This window comes from Zymoseptoria tritici, chromosome 1, assembly GCF_000219625.1.
Source record: "Zymoseptoria tritici IPO323 chromosome 1, whole genome shotgun sequence".
Classification (NCBI taxonomy): domain Eukaryota; kingdom Fungi; phylum Ascomycota; class Dothideomycetes; order Mycosphaerellales; family Mycosphaerellaceae; genus Zymoseptoria; species Zymoseptoria tritici.
The window spans coordinates 1,073,815-1,089,767 of record NC_018218.1 but is presented as its reverse complement, the minus strand read 5'-3'; the positions used below and the strand labels follow the sequence as shown (position 1 = coordinate 1,089,767).

The window sequence follows — 15,953 nt, the reverse complement described above, 5'->3', positions numbered from 1 at the left end:
ATGAAGGAACCTCTCAAAACCACCACAAATCTTGTTTACCAACTTCCATAAGGTACCTTACACATCAGAACTCCAACAATTCCAAGCCAACGACCCAAAACCTCAGTCAGCATCAAACATTCAACCCAACCGCCACAATGTCGACTCCACCACGATCTCTGCCCATGGGCTTCCTCCTCGGTCCATCCCCGAACCTGCAAACAACCCGCATCGACTTCGCGCAAACGCCTCTGACCGAATACGCTGGCCTCTACGCAGTCGTTATCGACAACGTCCTCACCCCGACCGAATGCGCCGCCCTCATCGCCGGCGCCGAAGCCAGTAGCAACGGCCAATGGGAGCGTGCGCTCGTCAACGTTGGTGGCGGACGACAGGAACGCATCGACTACATCCGCAGCTGCTCGAGGATCATCTGGGACCAGGCGGAAGTCGCGGAGAGGATATGGAAGAGAGTGGAGGATGTGCCGCAAGTGAAGGAGATTTTGAGACTGGAAAATTGTCCAAAGATTTTTGGGAATGGACCAGTGAAGCGCGGAGAGGTGTGGCGCTTTTCGCGACCCAATGAGAGGATGAGGGTGTTGAAGTATGTGGGTGGGGAGTACTTCAAGGTGAGGTTGAGTGATGAACGACTGAGATGAGGTGGAGAAATTGTTTGCTGACTTGTGTTTGATTACCTAGAGACATACAGATGGCAGCTATGCCACGCCTGATGGGTCTGAGAGGAGCTACTTTACGCTGCATCTGTACCTGAACAGCGGCGGTGTGCCGGGAGAAGAAGAAGTGCCGGAGATTGCGCCCTTTGAGTTCGCTGCAGGATCGGGGGCCACCGCTCCGGCGCAACTCGACGGCAGCGCACTTGTGGGAGGCGCAACGAGCTTCCACTCGCTTTCATTTGAGGACAAGATGGATGTTCATGTGAGGCCGCGCACTGGTCGTGTGCTCATCTTTCAGCATCGCAGTTTGCTGCATTCGGGCCAGGACGTCGAGAAGGGCGAAAAGTACACAATGAGAACGGATCTCATGTACGCGTTGGAGAGCACAAAGTCGAAGACTCGGAGCCACATGGCTGGTCTGGACGATTGAGCGGATCAGAGCGCGAGTCGACTTCGTTGCGGATCGCAGACGTCGTGCAGGCGAATAATATGTCGAATGTCTGAATGGTGCAGTATTTTGCACACGGTCTGGTCAGTAGTATTCTGCTCTCAATTGCTCCAAGATAGAACTCACCTCCAAAAAATGAAGTTGAAGCACCGTCCTCCTGACAAGAATGATCGGAATCGAATGATACCCTGCGCCCCCACCCACCATATCTTTACGACAGGTGCGCAGAAAGCTCAGATACGCCGCGTATTGCACTAAAGTGATCGTACCGTAGTACACACAATCTTCGCACCGGCTCCCATAGCCACAGACCAACCAGACTTGGACCGCCCATTGCTGAGTTGTCCGCCTCTGCCAATCCGGGCTGAGATTTCTGATGCCGAGTGCAACCATGAGTGTCATGGCAGGCCCTCACGGGCAGTTGTCAGAGCCATCGACCGAAGCCGCGGGTGACGTGCAGTTTGAAGATTACTCCGAATTTCTCATTTGCCAGAGGGAGACGTGCTGCGAGCAGCGGTGTCTGTGTGTGAGCAAAGATACACGGCATTCGTCAGGAAGACAGTGCTTGAAGAAGAAAGAGAAGGGAAAGAAGTTCGAGCTGGACGGACGAAGTGAAGGACTCATAAAATGCTAGTGCGAGGGACGGGCCGCAAAGAGATGCCTTAGCCGATGAGGCTGCAATCTCAACCACACCTATTTCTTGCGGATTCATCATGCGTGATTCGACTTCTCCTCGGAGTCTTGCTCTCGGGACAAGGTCAAACAAAGATGGCTCGCCCGATCTGCCTGGGTCACGAATCGTCTCCTTCGACTCTCATGCGTGCATGGTCTTGGGACAATCTTCCGACCAACCGGGCACATCCCTCAATACAGGCAAGTCGACCACTAGGAGAGCACGCGATATGCCAGGATGAATGGCGTGAGGGGTAAGCATCCACTCCTTTCTCAACCCATGCTGCAAAGTATGAAATCAAGGTAGTCAATATAAGAAATGTAGCATCCTGGAGAGCGACTGTGGTTGCACATCGCTTTCACCATGGTTCGAGGAACGGTGCTCGGAGCCTACAGTCTCTTCACTTATGCTTTGTCATTCCAGAGCGTGCTAGCATCGTCTTCGGCCGACTCTTGGAGCCTGGGAGGAGGGTTTGTGCTTCACAGGAACGAAGACCTTTTGGAGATCACAGATTCAGGGAACAACATTTGGAAGACCGTTCCTAGGAAGCCGTTCATCAGTGCCAGTGCGGGCAATGATTCAGTCACCGGACGCGATGGAGCATTCAACATCACGCAGGTCGATTTAGACACATGCCAGGATCAAGACATCAAAACCATCAAGGAGATTGCTTGGGACGGCACGATCTCTGGCAAAGCTGCCCAAATCAGCGGTCTTCTCTCAAATTGCGGCAACGCAACAGCGCCATACCAGCTCACCTTCTGGGTTCCAGCGAGCTTGAGTGATCGAGTGGCATTCTACCTCAACATCAGCGCTTCCACAAACGCGGCTCGGCCATTGAAGAAGCTCTACTTCAGCTTTGCTTCTTCAGCAAGTGAGGACTTCTACGGACTTGGCGGACAGGGTTCCTTCGCCTCTCTCAAGAACAACAGCTTTCCGATCCTCACTCGCGAGCAGGGCGTGGGAAAGGGCGATGAGCCAATCACGTCCCTCCTGAATGCCAATGGTGCCATCACCGGTGGAAGCAAGTTCACTTCGTACACTGCTGTATCGTCGTATATATCCACCGACGGCAATTTATTTCACCTCACTGACGAGAGTACCGGCTACGCAAACTTCGACTTCACCAAACCAGACGAGGTCACCATTCGGTACGACTCTTTGAGCGTTGGCGGGGCCTTTACGCAGAAAATAGATCTTCTGCAGGCCATCGAAGCGCTCACCGCTTATACCGGACGCATGCCCGCTCTGCCAAAATGGGTTGATGAAGGCGCTATTCTAGGTAGGTGATCCGACATGACATGCATAGAACCTCAACCACAGTTCCACCACCGGGAGGAACGTCAGAAGGCATGTGCTGACTTCTTCATGCAACTTCCAGGCATCCAAGGAGGTCAAGACAAAGTCAATAAAATTATCGAGCAAGGCTTGAGCAAGGATGTCAAAGCACCAATCGCCGGTGTGTGGTTGCAGGACTGGTGCGGCACTCACAGCCAGGTCGGTAACTACGTCAACATCTCTCGACTTTGGTGGAACTGGGAGAACGACGAGGTGCTGTACCCAGATTGGCCCAAATTCGTGGACAGTCTGCGAGACAATCACAAGATTCGGACGCTGTCATACATGAACGTGTTTCTGGCGAATGTGTCCACCAAGGTATGAATGTCCGATGTTCCAATCACTGAACTCACACTGACTGCAGTTGCAGTCCACTGGCTACCGCAGAAACTTGTACGAAGAAGCCGACGCAGCCCACTACTTCGTACAGAACACCACGACCAAATCGACAGCCACCATCTCCAGCGGACCAGGTCTTATCGCAGGGGTCATTGACTTGACCAACCCGGATCTGCGCAAGTGGTTCAAAGATGTGCTTCTCAAGCAAGTCTGGAATGCGAAGATCAGTGGATTCATGTCCGACTTTGGCGAGTACACTCCTCTCTCGGGAGATGTCGCCGAGTACAAAATGGTCTCCGACGCCTTCTTCTCTCATAACGCATATCCTGCAAGATGGGCAGAGTTCCAGCGTTCAATCGTGGAGGAGCTCGGACTCCAAGGCGAAGCACTTCTTTTTCACCGCAGTGCTTCGACCGGATCTAATCGTAACATGAATCTCTTCTGGGTGGGCGATCAGAACGTCGACTGGGGCGTCAACGACGGCATCAAATCTGTGGTCACGTTGATGGTCCACATGGGCATGTCAGGCTACTCCCAGCAACATTCAGATGTCGGTGGCTACACGACGGTCCTGACGAACGCCAACTTCAACATTACACGCTCACCTGAGCTTCTGGGTCGCTGGGGCGAGCTCGCAGCCGTCAGCAGTGTCGTGTTCCGCTCTCACGAAGGCAACATTCCGTCCGTTAACGCCCAGTTCTACAGCAACATCACTACATACAGCTACTACGCATACAACGCCCGAATGTTCGTCTCCCTCGGCAAGTACAGACGCCACATTCTCGAGAAGGAGAGCGAGCCCAAAGGCTGGCCAGTACTTCGACCTCCGGTCATCTACCACCCGCAAGACCTCCGCGCGCGGAACATCAGCTACCAAAGCTTCTACCTTGGGAGGGACTTGTATGTCGCGCCCGTGCTGGATCCTCAGACATTTGAGGTGGATGTATATCTGCCGGGCACTGGAACCTTCATGCATGTATGGACTGGAGTGACGTACAAAGGAGGGCAGGATGTCAAGGTCCCAGCGCCATACGGCAAGCCGGCGGTGTTTGTGGTGAACGGCGCCAAAACGGCGGAATTGCAGCCATTCCTCGACTTTGTGAAGAAGGAGAACAATACTGCACTTTCGATAGAGTAGAATCAAGCTTGCATGAGAGTCACTCGAGCATTGCGGAAGCAAGAGGCGGGACACGCCCGGGTATCATAATCAATGCAGCGCTACGTAGACTCATCAGATATATCATTAAGACTGCGTGATCCGATCGTCAGATCTATGATACCGCAATATGGGTTCTCCTGTCCCTACACGCGAGACTGTCCATTCACTTCGACTTCCCTCCGATGTTTGCTGGGTATAACTCGATGCCATGGTAGTATTTCTCGATCTGTAGACTTCGTCGTCCGGTAAGGAGGCAGGCGTTGGCTCGGGCTGGTGACTTCCCAGGTCGAAGTCGAATTCCTTCAATCCCATCCACAGCTCTTGAGATCTCAAAGACATACGCTGCGTACTGCTCCTCGAGTCCGCTTTTGATTGCCGATCGCCCTTTGCTCGCTCGGGTCGGGCGATGATTGTTGCCGCAGGCTGGCTTTGCTCCTTGTTGCTCAGTCGTTCTTCATGCTCCGTTACGTCCACCCAACGCTGTCTTTCGGGGTCTCCTTGCATCGAGGGTCTCCTGAGGACATCGCTACCGAACGTGAAGTTCGTTCGGTACGTCTCGCATGGGTCTAGGCTATGCGTCTGTGACGAAGTCAGTCATCGTGTACAGCCGGACGATCTTTCCGTCTGTACGCACCTCTGGCGGCGGAGGAGGGCCATTCAAGATCAGACTCCGCCTGGTCAGGGTATAAAGCACTGCGTCAACCCAGCCGTTCGAGCACATGGCAACTCCCATAGTTGCAAACTCTGTATATCCGACATGTTGCCCGGCCATCAGCTTCAGACGAGCAACAACGGACGGCAGTGTACACATGACGTAGACGATAGGGTATATGAGAATCGTCCGTATCGCAAAATTCGCTCGTTGCTGCAGTTGATCGTCGTAATCGGATTCCGTGAAGATACGTCGGACGCGGCGTAGCATCGCGATGAAGAGCAGCTAAAGGAGGAGTCAGTGTTGATTTGGTGCGATCAGCCGATCAAACGATCAGAGTCGAACACTCACTGTGTACAATAGAACAACTATGAGCTCCGCAAGAATAATCCAGAGGTAATGAAACCTAAAGTCAGTCAGCATTGTCCCATCTTGGCTTGTATTACAAGACATACCAGAGACGGTCATCCATATAGCGATGGCTGATGAAGCACCACATGCCAGCGCGCGCGTAGAAGTCAGGGTGCATGGCAAACCCCATGGAAGCGCATGCCATGACCCAGATCCATGTCAACGCAGTCGCGCTGCGGAACATGATCAGGTTGGGACGCCAGTCAAAGACGATGTCCGCGAAGAGATGCGCGGCCATGAAGATGGTGAACATAGCAACACCGACATCGCCGGCTGTGTAGAACCATCCTACGCATCAGAAACGATGTCAGCTTGTGACACACTCGGAGTTCGCGAAGGATAGGATTGGCGGTCTGAACTTTCGGCTTACCTTGACTCAAGCAAGCGGCACTTCCGTCAATTATTGCATCGTATCGTAGCCAGTGGATGTTGAAAGCGAAGCCGACGGCTTGTATGAAGTCCGCGAAGATAAGGTTGAGAAGTAGCACGCTGTATCGACTGACGCGCGAGTTTGCGCTCGTCTTGACCGTTACGATTCGGTATATCAGGTAGAGAGATAGCGCTGCAGTTGTAGTCAATGAGAGCGCAGCGGTCGCTGAGACTGCCCACAGTCCCCGTTGAATGATGGGCGGTAGAGGCGATAGCGAGTCGGGTGCGTCTGACATCTCTCGATCTCAGGCGGCACAGTCAAGTTGAGACAACGAGGAGTCGAAAAGTGCGGAGCGAGATCATCAGTGGTGCGCGTCAGGCGAGTATTGGCATGTGGCGGTGGGCTCGGGAACAGGCTAGATGTATGCCTGTAATCTGGTGTCAATGGATGGGTTCCCAGTCTTTACAGTTGACCAGAAGCGTTCGCCGCCGTCCGGGGCCAGCAATTCTTCCTATACTTACACCACTGCGCTGGGATGGACCCGTCCACAACTCAAGCCAAGATCACTTGTAGACAGGGCTATAGACGCTCCTAGCGAGCTGTTGGAGCTCAGGCGTGGGAATAATTTGTAGCGATCACATCAACAACCTCCGCTAGACGCGGCAGCACACATTGCTCGGCCGGAATCACACACAATTGCGTTAGGCTCTCTTGATGAACCCATGCAGGTGTAGGTTCTAAACGAGTCCGCATTTTCTCTGACAGGGTTGATCGTGGGAGAATTTCCGGAAACAACCACCGAACAGCCTTTCTTGCCAGGATCACCTTCTCTCATCGTATAGGAACCGTGGTCGCTGCACCGTTACGATGTGATCGCGGTCGGCACTTGCTCAGATGACAACGAGGACGGTGCGGTCCGCGAGATTGACAATGGATCTACGCAGGAGACCCCAAGGTTACATTATCGCCAATTGACTTTGAGAGGTGCCCACAACAGCCCAGGTAGGCATGCAGTACACGGCTGGCCGAGACACTAGAGACCGGCTGGTCCTATGAAAGGTCAACGAAGGGTGATCGCAGTCTGGAGGAGCAACATGGAATGTACGTTATCGGCCGGGATCCAGACGTGCTCACTGGCTGCACGCTGTGATATCGCTCAATCCTCATGGGCGAGAATAAGCTGGACGTGGTTTCTACCCTTACGTCAACCAATAAACCGAGGCGCAAAAATGTCGCGATGACCGAACGACATGGTTGCTGTTCCGGTCGGGCTGAATTGGGCTGTGCTCGTGAGGAGAATCCTTGCATCCCGAAGTCGTCGGGGGCGGTCTACCTCGTAGAAGAGTCATGGTTTCTCCAGATCGGTGGTCGGGAGGCATGGTGATCCGTGAAAGAGAGCACTGTTCGTCCTTTAGTGAACAGATTCTTCGCAACACAACCCCAAAGCCGTCATCCAGGCCATCATCGACCTACCTTCCTTGGTTGTTTCACTGGCACGAGCCGAAGTGGAATCCTGGCGACTTCGCTGGCATCAACTTCCGACTCGATGAGCATCGCGAGGCGCACTCCACCGGAACGTGTGCTGTCCGATGTGCCTCCTGGAAGGCATGGTCAAAAAGAGGCCGAACATTGCGGACGGCCTTCAGCTGTACCTTCTCAGGGCTGCAAGCAGGGTCGAGATCGAGGGAGCCTTACACACGCCGAAGCCTTCAGCGAGTCCATACAAGTAGAAGAGCCAGCCTTCTGGTCATGGAGGATCACTCTCGAAAGGGTTTGAGATGCTGGCCTCCGTGTCGCCTCGCTAGTCAACTGAAAGAGAATAGGCAGCACGGCCAGCACGCCAAAGCCCGATACGGCATCATACTCATGTGCTGCCAAATTCCACGACGGTAGCGTTGATGAGAGCAACACATGCGTGTAGAAGAAGTTGTTGATCAGATGGAAAGAGTCGTGTCGAAAGTGAGTCTTTCGAGGAATGGCTAAAGCGAATTCTGACTAGCGCGGTATCGGGTTTAGTATAAATTACCTTGGCTGTGAGACTCAAGCCAGTACAATCACCACCGCGAGAGCGCTCGAGTCGGCAACACATTCGCGCCGACGTACAAAAGCACATGCGCGTTGTTGCATATGATAGCAGAAGACAATTAGCAAGCATTTGAACGATCAAACCCCTCCCAGCTCCGCGCGCCGCGGCCGCCGAACACCGACTTCCTGAACCGTCACACGAGCATCTGTAACCGACCAACGCCTCTTCCTCCAAGACTGCCTCGCCTCATCTCCTCGCAACGATTGCCGTTGCCACGATCGCTCGCACGGCCACGTAGACAAAATGACAAACGCACTGGTGGTACGTGGCGGAGCAAGAGCGGCGCTGCATCGCCAGCGCAAGGAGAAAGACCGGAGCGCATGCTGATATGGTGACAACAGGGCGACGTCTACGAGAAGATCATCAACGATGTAGTCCAGACATCGACGACCGACTTTGAGGAGAGCGGTGTGAGCTCGGCGACGCTCCAGGAATTGCAACAGGTGCGTTCAACTGGCGATGTGGCATCCTGTCCTTTGTCATGATCTCCCTTTTGCTTTCCATACCCTCTCATCCTGCATCACACGCAGTCCGTGGATGCGACAGGAGAAAAACAAAAGGACAGAGTCCAAGAGCAGCGCGGGCGTGGTCATCGTCGTTGATTGCAGCCTGTGGGCGCAGCCAGCAAAAGCGAGCGCAGGCACTGAGAGGGCAGATGCGGGGGCTTTGGGATCTCAAGTCCGGCGGGCCCCACGCTCTTTTGACCTGGCATTTTATACATCACCAATCCCGCTAAGCCACACAATTCGGCGCTTGCCCATTTCGTCGATCACGTGGATCAACATCATGTGATGTCGAGAAGATCAACGGACAAATGCTGACTGCTGCTACAGGAATGGCAAGCGAAGCTCTCTCAGCGTGGCGTTGCCCAGATGCCTTGGGATCCCAAGCCACAGCCTCCACCAGTTCCCCAACAGCAACCCGTCAACCAACAGCCTCTTCCTCCGTCCAACAACGGCGTGTCGCAGCAGTCGTATCAGCAATACGGCGGCCACCCGGCTCACCCCTCGAATGGAGGTTCGAGAATCAAGGCTGAGCCAGGAACCGAACAGCAATACAACGGGCTGCCCAATGGAGGATATCCGCCAAACCCGGCCGATACTCAGGGAGGTCTTGCTCGTGCCCAGCATCTGGTTCAGCAGCAGTACGGAAATGCTGCCAGTGCCTCTCTCAATGCGATGCAGCAGCGCGGCGGTCTTGCTCTTCCGGGACAGCCCAAACCACCACAAGGTCTACAGCTGCCCGCAGGGACTCCACAAGCCGCACAGCAGCAATTCCAACAGCAGCAGCAGGCCGCGATGGCTCGCCAGCAGCAACAATTACATCAACAGCAGGCACAGCCACGCATCAAGGTTGAAGGCGACGGTTCGGGTCAACAGCAGAACAACTACAATCATCAACAACAACAGCAGCAGCAGCAGCAGCAGCAGCCTCGTCCATCGTATGGTCAGACTGACGGCGCCGACGATGCCTTGGAAGAATGGCGCGCACAGCTGGCCGCGAGACGTGCTGTCAGCGCCGAGCAAACCCAAGAAGCAGATCGTATGATGCACGAGTATGTCATGCGGGTTTCGGACAACCTCGAGAACGGCCTCATGGTCACTCTGGAGGAGCAACCTTCACACCCAAAAAACAAGAAGCGTCGTGGTGCTTCCAATAAATCCACGAACACTATCACACCATCTTCCTCCACCGCAATCCCCTCAATACCTCAACTTGACGGAGCCGAGGACGAAGAGAACAAACTCGACATCAAAGACGAAGATGACGCAGATGCCATCAACTCAGACCTGGACGACTCGGACGAAGATGCCGGCGGTCCAATGGGTGATGACGACGACGATCTTGGCGACTCCATCCTCTGTACATATGACAAGGTGCAGCGGGTCAAGAACAAGTGGAAGTGCACCCTCAAAGACGGCGTTATGAGCGTCGGCGGCAAGGAGTGGGTCTTTCACAAGGGCATGGGGGAGTTCGAATGGTAATGGCAACGGGAGGGATAATGAGTGGCGAAGCGCATGATGATCGCTGCTTCCCTACCGGCGCAACGACTTGGGTACGAAAAGTGGTGCAATACCACGCAGAATGACACGACGAAAAGACTTATTACTTTACTACAACGGCGTTTGATCTTCCGGAACTCTCTCTAGCATGGAAAGCAGGGAGATAGCAGGCGCATGCATGCAAGGGGGTGCTTTTTCAATACTGCTTCAAGACTGAGACAGGGCTCAAGCCAGGAAGCATGGCAGCAATGGGATTTCTGTACAGATAGAGCGAAAGCGGAGTTCCAGACCCAAAAATTCGATCGAGATGATGGCAGACCCTTACACCATTTCGCTCATATAATATCTTGAGTTTGTCCTGTTTGATGCTAAGAACGATAGCATCGATTAATCAAGTGATGCTTCCCACTATCGCAGCCCACCGCGGTGGTTTGACTGCTATCCTCCACGAGGCTAATGACGCCTCGCAGAATCTGCCATCCATATTCCTCGCCTGTTGGCTTGTGCTTGCCCGCTGCAACGCGACAACGCTGTCGAGTTCTTTCGCTTTAGCACCATCGTCGTTGAGTGGTTCATCTGGCTCCGAGCAGGGAATGGAGCATCTCGAATCGAAGGAGTCAAAGGACGATCGGGGTGATGATGCGAGTTCGGCGCCGGAGAGAACCCATTGCGGTACGGGTTTCGAGGGAACGGATGAGTTCGTGTACCAGCTGTTGAATGTCAGATTATGGCTCGTGAAACCCGAGCGGATGGTCGCGAACCTTTGCGATAGTACAGCGAAGGGCTGAAGGAGGCAGGTCGCCTCGGCTTTGTAGCTGGGCCAGCGACGTAAGATGGAAGACGGTCTGCGTGCGCTAGCTACAGAGCTAGTTTCGCTACTCGATGAGGGTGTTGAGCGGCCGAGGATCTGAGGCGCATAGGCGGACATGTCGGAGGGCAAAGAACGATTGCGCGAAGGTCGAATGCGAGCAGGCGCGTATTGTTCATCAAGGTCTTGTGGATGGCTGTTTGGAGATGAAGACATGACGAAATGTGCTTGATGATATGTCTATCTTGCGGTTCAAGACAAATGGAGGGTAGATCGAGAGTACACTTACGCAGCAGCGCCTTCATGAGACCGTCCATCCATGCATTCATGTACCAGCCGTGCTGAGCCCACTTCTCATCGAACACGAAGTCGCGGAAGCGCGTCAAATTTCGGCTGACGGTAGGCTGCGGTTGAGCAACAAGGACCAGGATGCTCACAACCTGACCTGCCATATCTTGTTCTCGAACCACGTGGGGCAATGTAGACGTGCTGCGTCTCTTGTTTGAAGTTCTTCAAACCAGACCGCGACAGATAATTGCATCTTTGACACTTGATCCGAGGCGTTTCGCCATGGCTTGTTCAGACGTGCGACAGCTGGGCTTGAACAGGTGGGACGATTATTATAGTCGATAATCGGTATCATACACGAAGAGCTCCCTGCTGGCATCCGAGGCTGACAGGATGATGACGGCCCGGCGACTCCTTGTCGTGTCATCACCTGGTCATGATACTTGAATGTAAGTTGTGCTGTTGGACAGAGGTATATTCGGAGCTTTGTGGAAGCAACCACCTCGTAAATCGGCAGATAGATGCGAGAGACAGTATGGACGTGGAGTCGAAAAGTCCTTGAGCTCTCCCTATAGCATTGGATGTAAGGATGTCCCTCTTGCGTCAACGGTGCCGTGACAAGTACGAGTGTAAGCCTGGCAGGTACTGCCGTGCTGGGAGATCCGGGCCGGCGTAGGCAGTTGAAAGAAAGGAAACCTGTGGCGAAAAGCACACCTTAGGTTTCATTGTTCATCAGCCGTTGACAGTTGTGCAAGAAATGGGAAGAATGGAAGTTCAAACTGGGCCGGAGCGGTGTTTGGCAAGGGCCGACGTCCGATCGATCTTCTTGGCTTAAGCTCATTCTCATACTCATGGGAAGACGAGACGAATTTGCCCACGAACACAACAACAACATCATCTCGCAACAAGACATCAACACACACACACACACACGCAGATCACCCACGACCTCACCGCTGTGCGACGAGAAAGAATTCCTCGCAAGAAAGTGTCCAACTCCTGCAGAAACCTTCTTCCATCGGCCAGGCCGACGAGACCGCACTAAATTCATGCAAGCCGTCATCACACGGACATCGCGTTTTCACGGAAGGCCGGACAGAAAAAGACTTCTCACGCGACATCTTTCTACTTCAAGTCGCCCCCGTTCCTGATCTGCGGTCTCCTACTCTTCATCTTCTCCTTCCTGCCATTGTCACCCTCGACCACAGGCGTTTCAATCCATCTGCCTCCTCTTCTACATACATCTTCCACCTTCATACATTGATCCGAGGACCTTTGCGACACTCGAGACTCTTTCTCGTCGCAGAAGCCGAACAGCGAACGCCCAGAGCGCTGACGTGTTCAATACTTCGAGCGCGAAGGCCGAGTCTGCCAGGAAAACCATTCGTAGCATTCCGTAGCATCCCAACCGCCATGGCGTCTTTCTTCTCCAGCTGGAATCCAGTCGTATCATTCCCACCATATCACGGCCCTTATGATGTAGGCACCGTCGACGTCGAGATCCCGGCCGCCGACCTCCCGACCCCATCGACCGCGCCCGAGCGAGCACAGCCGACCGTCGCGTTCCGGATCTTCTACCCATGCGCCAAACCGACAGCGTCCGACCCTTCACGACCAGTGCGATGGATCCCACAGCCGCAGCGACAGACAATCAGCGCATTCGCACAATTCATCGGTGTGAAATCCCAGCGATGGGCAAACTTGATCTCATATTTCCCACAGCAACTATACTACATCTCTCTCCCTGCGCATCGCAACGCGAAGCTACTGGATCCTCCAACGAGCAATGGACGATGGCCAGTGACAGTATTCAGCCACGGTCTGGCAGGCAGCCGGAACGCGTACAGTTATGTGTGTGGAGATTTGGCGTCAAATGGAACGATTGTCATTGCGATGGATCACAGAGACGGCAGCAGTCCCATTCAATACGTCCGAGCGACAGCAACAACCGAGCCGCACATTCTGAATCCAGTCAAGATCAGCCACGAACCGAGTCCGGAGGTGTACGAGGGAAGAGATGCACAGCTCAGGATACGATTGTGGGAAATCAGCGTGGCATACGAGGCTTTGATGAAGATCGATGGTGGACAAAGATTGGAGAACTTGGACATCAATGCGAGCACAAACCGAAAAGAGCGCGTTGAAGTGCTGGATCAATTCGACAGCCAATTGGACATACATCGCGCGGGCAAGGTCACTTTCGCCGGACACTCTTTCGGCGCGGCGACGACAGTGCAATTGCTCAAGAGCATTTTCTACCATATGGAGAGACCCGCGGACGCGGGCAAACCTCTGATTGCGCCGACCTCAGACGCAGCTATCATGCATCAGATCACGGAAGAGTCTCCCGCACTCCTTCTTGACATGTGGTGTCTACCTCTGCAATCCCCTGACCAAGCTTACCTCTGGGACCGACCTCTTCCATCCTATGCAGTCGGTGGACCCGCTGGAAGCAACGTCCTTTCCGTCCTGTCCGAGTCCTTCTGGAACTGGAAAGACAACCTCAATCTCAACAAGCATACCGTGGCTTCACCCTCGCGCTCCCGCCGTCCGTCTCAAGCTCCTCGACTAGCTCGGGAACAAGGCCGACTCCTCCCGGACTGGGCACGTCTCCGCGATGACTCTCCCAATTCCTCCTCCAAAGACTCAGGCTACGCATCTGAATTGTCTCGCTCCCGCATGCTCAGCCGACAACGCAGCAAGACAAGCGGCCAAACCACACCTTCCGACACCCAGCGTGGTCGCCAATCTGCAACTCCAGCACATGACTGCACCGTTAAAGCCGACAGCCCTGCACGAACAGAAGGCCCACACATGTTCGTCGTACAAAAGAGCCAGCACTTCAACCAATCCGACTTCGGCCTCCTTTTCCCCTGGATCGCGAAACGTGTCACCAAAGCTGAGGAGCCCGAGCGAATCCTCGAGCTCAATGTCCGCGCTATGGTGCAAGTCCTGCGGTCGAGTGGGATCGAAGTCGCCGGAGCTGACGACCCGGAGGTTCTGGACAAGGACGGCGAGATTCGACGGTGGACGCATGTGCCGATTGAGAATGAAGATGATGATCGAGTTTTGGAAGGCGAAGAGGATGTCAAGAAGGTGCAGAGGAAGTTGTCGGTCATATCGCAGAGTGGGAGGAGTTCGCTGGTGGGCAGCCCGAAAGTTAGAGACGGTATGACCATGGGGAGTAAGATGGAGAAGAGCTTGGAGCCTTTGTCGATCTAGACGAGGCTGGATGTATAGGATGGGTGGATGAGATGATACAGGATATATTGAAAAGGAGGTGGAAAAACTGCATTGCATGGAACGGCGCACGGATGGGCCTTGTTGGGATTGAATTTCGAGTTGGAATACCCCTTTCTTTTGTTCTTCTTGCGGCATTAGCATAGCGCATATTGCACAGAACTTTGACTACTTCATCTGAGCCTTTTCACCTGCTTCTCCGAATACCCACGCGGTACGCTGCGAGCACGCAAGTGCTGTTTCCACGACAGGCTCTGCTCCATGACATTGATACGTGCCATGGCAGCAGCTGTGTATCTCAAGGCGTTTGTTCTTCGCCGTCGAACACATGACCACGCCGTTGAGATCCGCTGCTTTCACTTAGATGCCTGTAGCTCTCCGACAGCTGTCGGACGCAGACCTGCAGCCCGGGTGAATCACATGCAAGTCATGCCGAGTGAAAGGCTCGTCGTCAATGTCTCACGTGTTTGTCCCACGGTCTTCAAAACCAAGCATAGCATCTCACCTTCACTCGCATCTCAGCTTCACAACACCACATTCCCAACATCAATCTCTTCCAACAACTTCATCACACAACACAACGATGGCCATTCCGGGCTTCAACTGGACTTTCTTCAATGTCGCCGCGGACGACGTACCTAGGGTCCTCACCCCAGCTGAAGAGGCGGCTCGCAAATTGCAGCAAGAGCAGGACGACTACGCCGTTGCTCTTCGAATACAGAACGGCTTTGACGAGGGCGACGTAGCCCTCGCGGAGCGGCTGTACGAAGAAGAGGTGCAGACGCTGATCGAGGCGTCCAAGACTCCTGTCGGTGCGGATGAAGTCGAACCAGGAGACGCAAACGCTACACATTACGTCGAGCCCCCTCGCTTGTGCGTGGCCTGCAGTGACGATCCAGGTGTTGCAATTCTGCCATGCGGACATCCCTACTGCGCCGATTGCCTCACGGGTGTCCTCCGGAACTCCATGACCGACGGCACGGCTTTCCCACCGCGGTGCTGTCGGCAGGATATCGAGATCGAAGAAGTGCGGAGACACCTCGAGCCAGCGTTTGCAGTGGAGTTCGACGCCAAAGCTATTGAGCTCAGTACGGTCAACCCGGTGTACTGTTCGAATGCGGCATGCTCAGTGTTCATTCCTCCTGCTGTGGTGCGAGGCGGCGATGTGGCTCTATGCCCTTCTTGTTTCACGAGGACTTGTACGCACTGCAAAGCTGGGTCTCATCCGGGCGATTGTCAAGAGGACCAGGGGCTCCAGCAGCTTCTGCAAATGGCCGAAGGCGAGGGCTGGAGGAGATGTGAATGCGGGCGGGTTATCGAGCTGAATTTTGGCTGCAACCACATGACTGTGAGTGCGAAATGGACCCGTTTGGACATACCTTACTGACCGAAGCACAGTGTCAATGCAGGAGAGAGTTCTGCTATCTCTGCGGCAATCGCTGGAAGACTTGTGCTTGCGCGCAGTGGCAGGAGGAGCGACTCATA

General features: G+C 54.1%; 7 protein-coding genes across 7 annotated transcripts; 5 read left to right on the top strand and 2 right to left on the bottom strand.

The window, feature by feature from the left end:
* Positions 1-164: 164 nt before the first annotated feature.
* MYCGRDRAFT_32234 (uncharacterized protein) lies at positions 165-1,083 on the top strand (the record flags this gene model as incomplete). Its single annotated transcript, XM_003857625.1, has 2 exons — positions 165-608; positions 679-1,083. The coding sequence occupies 2 exons, from the start codon at positions 165-167 to the stop codon at positions 1,081-1,083; spliced, it is 849 nt and encodes a 282-aa protein (XP_003857673.1).
* A 1,054-nt stretch (positions 1,084-2,137) lies between these two features.
* On the top strand, positions 2,138-4,589 carry MYCGRDRAFT_31465 (putative alpha-glucosidase; the record flags this gene model as incomplete). The annotated part of the gene is made up of 3 exons (XM_003857626.1): positions 2,138-3,056; positions 3,156-3,430; positions 3,483-4,589. 3 exons carry the CDS (start codon positions 2,138-2,140, stop codon positions 4,587-4,589), a joined length of 2,301 nt encoding a protein of 766 aa, XP_003857674.1.
* A 667-nt stretch (positions 4,590-5,256) lies between these two features.
* MYCGRDRAFT_24616 (uncharacterized protein) lies at positions 5,257-6,317 on the bottom strand (the record flags this gene model as incomplete). The annotated part of the gene is made up of 4 exons (XM_003855927.1): positions 5,257-5,547; positions 5,614-5,668; positions 5,718-5,961; positions 6,044-6,317. Coding segments are annotated over 4 exons (864 nt in total), but the record flags the coding sequence as incomplete, so codon positions are not given.
* Positions 6,318-9,895: 3,578 nt separating this feature from the next.
* Positions 9,896-10,114, top strand: MYCGRDRAFT_29663 (uncharacterized protein; the record flags this gene model as incomplete). Its single annotated transcript, XM_003857627.2, has 1 exon — positions 9,896-10,114. A coding segment is annotated over one exon (219 nt), but the record flags the coding sequence as incomplete, so codon positions are not given.
* An 876-nt stretch (positions 10,115-10,990) lies between these two features.
* MYCGRDRAFT_88845 (uncharacterized protein) lies at positions 10,991-11,392 on the bottom strand (the record flags this gene model as incomplete). The annotated part of the gene is made up of 2 exons (XM_003855926.1): positions 10,991-11,136; positions 11,230-11,392. The coding sequence occupies 2 exons, from the start codon at positions 11,390-11,392 to the stop codon at positions 10,991-10,993; spliced, it is 309 nt and encodes a 102-aa protein (XP_003855974.1).
* Positions 11,393-12,641: 1,249 nt separating this feature from the next.
* Positions 12,642-14,450, top strand: MYCGRDRAFT_65177 (uncharacterized protein; the record flags this gene model as incomplete). The annotated part of the gene is made up of 2 exons (XM_003857628.1): positions 12,642-13,776; positions 14,011-14,450. 2 exons carry the CDS (start codon positions 12,642-12,644, stop codon positions 14,448-14,450), a joined length of 1,575 nt encoding a protein of 524 aa, XP_003857676.1.
* Positions 14,451-15,372: 922 nt separating this feature from the next.
* Positions 15,373-15,902, top strand: MYCGRDRAFT_17411 (uncharacterized protein; the record flags this gene model as incomplete). Its single annotated transcript, XM_003857629.1, has 2 exons — positions 15,373-15,816; positions 15,867-15,902. Coding segments are annotated over 2 exons (480 nt in total), but the record flags the coding sequence as incomplete, so codon positions are not given.
* Between the last annotated feature and the right edge of the window lie 51 nt (positions 15,903-15,953).